At 32.4% G+C, this 2,500-nt stretch overlaps 1 protein-coding gene across 1 annotated transcript in view; it reads left to right on the plus strand.

The window, feature by feature from the left end:
* Positions 1-75: 75 nt before the first annotated feature.
* LOC122254917 (uncharacterized) overlaps positions 76-2,500 on the plus strand; it is a 6,822-nt gene continuing 4,397 nt past the window's right edge. Inside the window, exons 1-4 of the mRNA XM_086534544.1 lie at positions 76-215; positions 859-953; positions 1,439-1,536; positions 1,897-2,002. Of these exons, the coding sequence (XP_086390670.1) occupies positions 85-215; positions 859-953; positions 1,439-1,536; positions 1,897-2,002 (430 nt within the window). The 5' untranslated portion in view covers positions 76-84. The remainder of the gene's footprint in view (positions 216-858; positions 954-1,438; positions 1,537-1,896; positions 2,003-2,500) is intronic.

Raw genomic sequence — 2,500 nt, forward strand, 5'->3', positions numbered from 1 at the left:
TTCCCTTTATTTCAACCCGTCGTTATATTTCCTGTTTGATGTATCCATTCGTTCTATCTATCTATCTATTCGCTTATCTATTCAATGTCATTTATTCATCACCTTATTTCCCTATCGTGTCCCGTCATGTTGCCTTTTCTCCGAGCACGAAAATTCTCACGGCGTTTTAAAGACAGACACAGAATTGCTCAGTGTGTCCACGGTAGGCTCAGCGCGTAAGTAAATAATTGTTATAAAAAGTCGTTTAGTTTATTTATTTATTTATTTTTTATTTTTTTTTTTTTTTTTTATTCATTTTTATTTATTTATATATATATATATATATAATATATATCTATATATATATATATTTTTTTTTTTTTTTTTTATTCATTTTTATTTATTTTTTTTTTTTTGATGCGGCTTATTGTGGCAATATTCGAGGAAGGATATTTATGAGAATGTTATTATTATCATTGATAGTGATAATAATTATGGATTTTTTTTTATTATGATAGTGATGATGGCGATGGTAATGATTAATGATCAGGATGATGATTATACTGGTAATACTAATAATGGTAATGATAATAGTGATGAAATGATAATAATAATTATTATTATTATATTAATTATAATAATAATAATGATGATAATAATAATAATGATAATAATAATAATGATAATAGCATTAATGATAATAATGATAATAATAATAGTAATAATAATAATAATAATGAGGAGCAGATTAATGATATTAATAATAATGGTAACAACAACGACAAAGATAATCAAAATAATGATTCTAATAACAACACCTACTGTTTCCCCATTCAACCCAAACACCATATTACATCTCGACCCCCTTCATGATCTCAGAACCTCCGAGATGGCAGCCTCTCTCCTACTGTTAACGGTCTTAACGGCAACAACAGGGATTTTCGGATCGCCTGTTAAACCCGTTTCGAAAGAGTGTAAGTCTGTTGGACGAAAGTTCTTGTATACATTATGAAATTGTTGTTGTTTATTATATTTTTTGACATTTTATTTTGGATTGTTATGGTTTTAGGGGGGTCGGTGTTTTAAAAAAGTGAGGAGGAGGAGAGAGAACGAATAAGAAAGAAAGAGAGAGAGAGAATGAGAAAGGGAGAGATAGATAGATAGATACATAGATATAGAGAGACTAAGTGTGTGTGTGTGTGTGTGTGAGAGAGAGAGAGAGAGAGAGAGAAAGAGAAAGAGAGAGAAAGAGAGAGAATGAGAAAGGGAGAGATAGATAAATAGATAGATATAGAGAGACTACGTGTGTGTGTGTGTGAAAGAGAGAGAGAGAGAGATGGAAAGAGAGAGAGAGAGAGAGATAAAGAGAAAGAGAGAAAGAAAGAAAAAAAAAAGAAAACATATACAGTTGCTGTTATAATCCTAATCCTCACACATCTTGTCCTTTCACTGTATTTAGTAATTGACATCATAGTGGACTGGGCTCCCCTCCTGTGGCTCCACCCAGAGGAAGTTTTTTTCCCGTCCAGTGTGGATTTTCACTTCGAGAACGTCGAGGTAAGTAACCAAAAAAGAACGACGGAGTTGGTCGGAAGGAATACGCGGACAGACGTATTTTTGACGCGTCGGGCATCCACGGTTATCTGGGAATCATGAAATCTTTAAAATAGGATTTATCTTTTACTTGTTTTTTATTATTATCATTATTTTATCTATCTTTATTGATTTATTTATTTATTTGTATATATCTTTAAATCATTTATTTATCTATTTATTTTATTTTATCTTTTTTTTTTTTTTTTTTTTTTGGGGGGGGGGGGGGGGTGAAACAAGAAAAAAAATATGTCTTTATTTTTTTATAGTGTGCAATAGACCGTATATTAAAATGAAAATACATAATTTTTTATATTCCAATAGGTCCGCGCGGATAACGAGACCGTAGTCCAGGCGTCGCCAGACCGCCGGAGTGTGGTCACAGGCCCGGAGACCAGCTCCATGCACCTGAACTCAGTCCCCGATTTGGGTCAGTGCGGACTCCGTCGTCATCCAAGTTTGGAATCACTGTTAGAATTGGCTGTCATAGATACATTCACTCTTTCTAACATGCACAGATACATACACATGTGATTAATTATATCTACCTGCTCACGCAGGCACACATACACACACACACACATACACGCACGCACACACACACACACACACACACACACACACACACTCACACACACACACATACGCACACATATACACGCACGCACACACACACACATAAACGCACGCACACACACAAACACACGCACACACACACACACATATACATATACATAACCATATATATTTATAATATATATATTATATATATATAAATATATATATATATATATATATATATATATATATATATATATATATATATATATATATATCAGGATATGATATAAAACAAATGCGTATACATACATACATACATATATATATCATATAAAAAAATATGTACACACACACACACACACATATA

Source organism: Penaeus japonicus, unplaced genomic scaffold, assembly GCF_977035675.1.
Source record: "Penaeus japonicus unplaced genomic scaffold, GWHDUDI00000001_assembly GWHDUDI00000041, whole genome shotgun sequence".
NCBI lineage: Eukaryota > Metazoa > Arthropoda > Malacostraca > Decapoda > Penaeidae > Penaeus > Penaeus japonicus.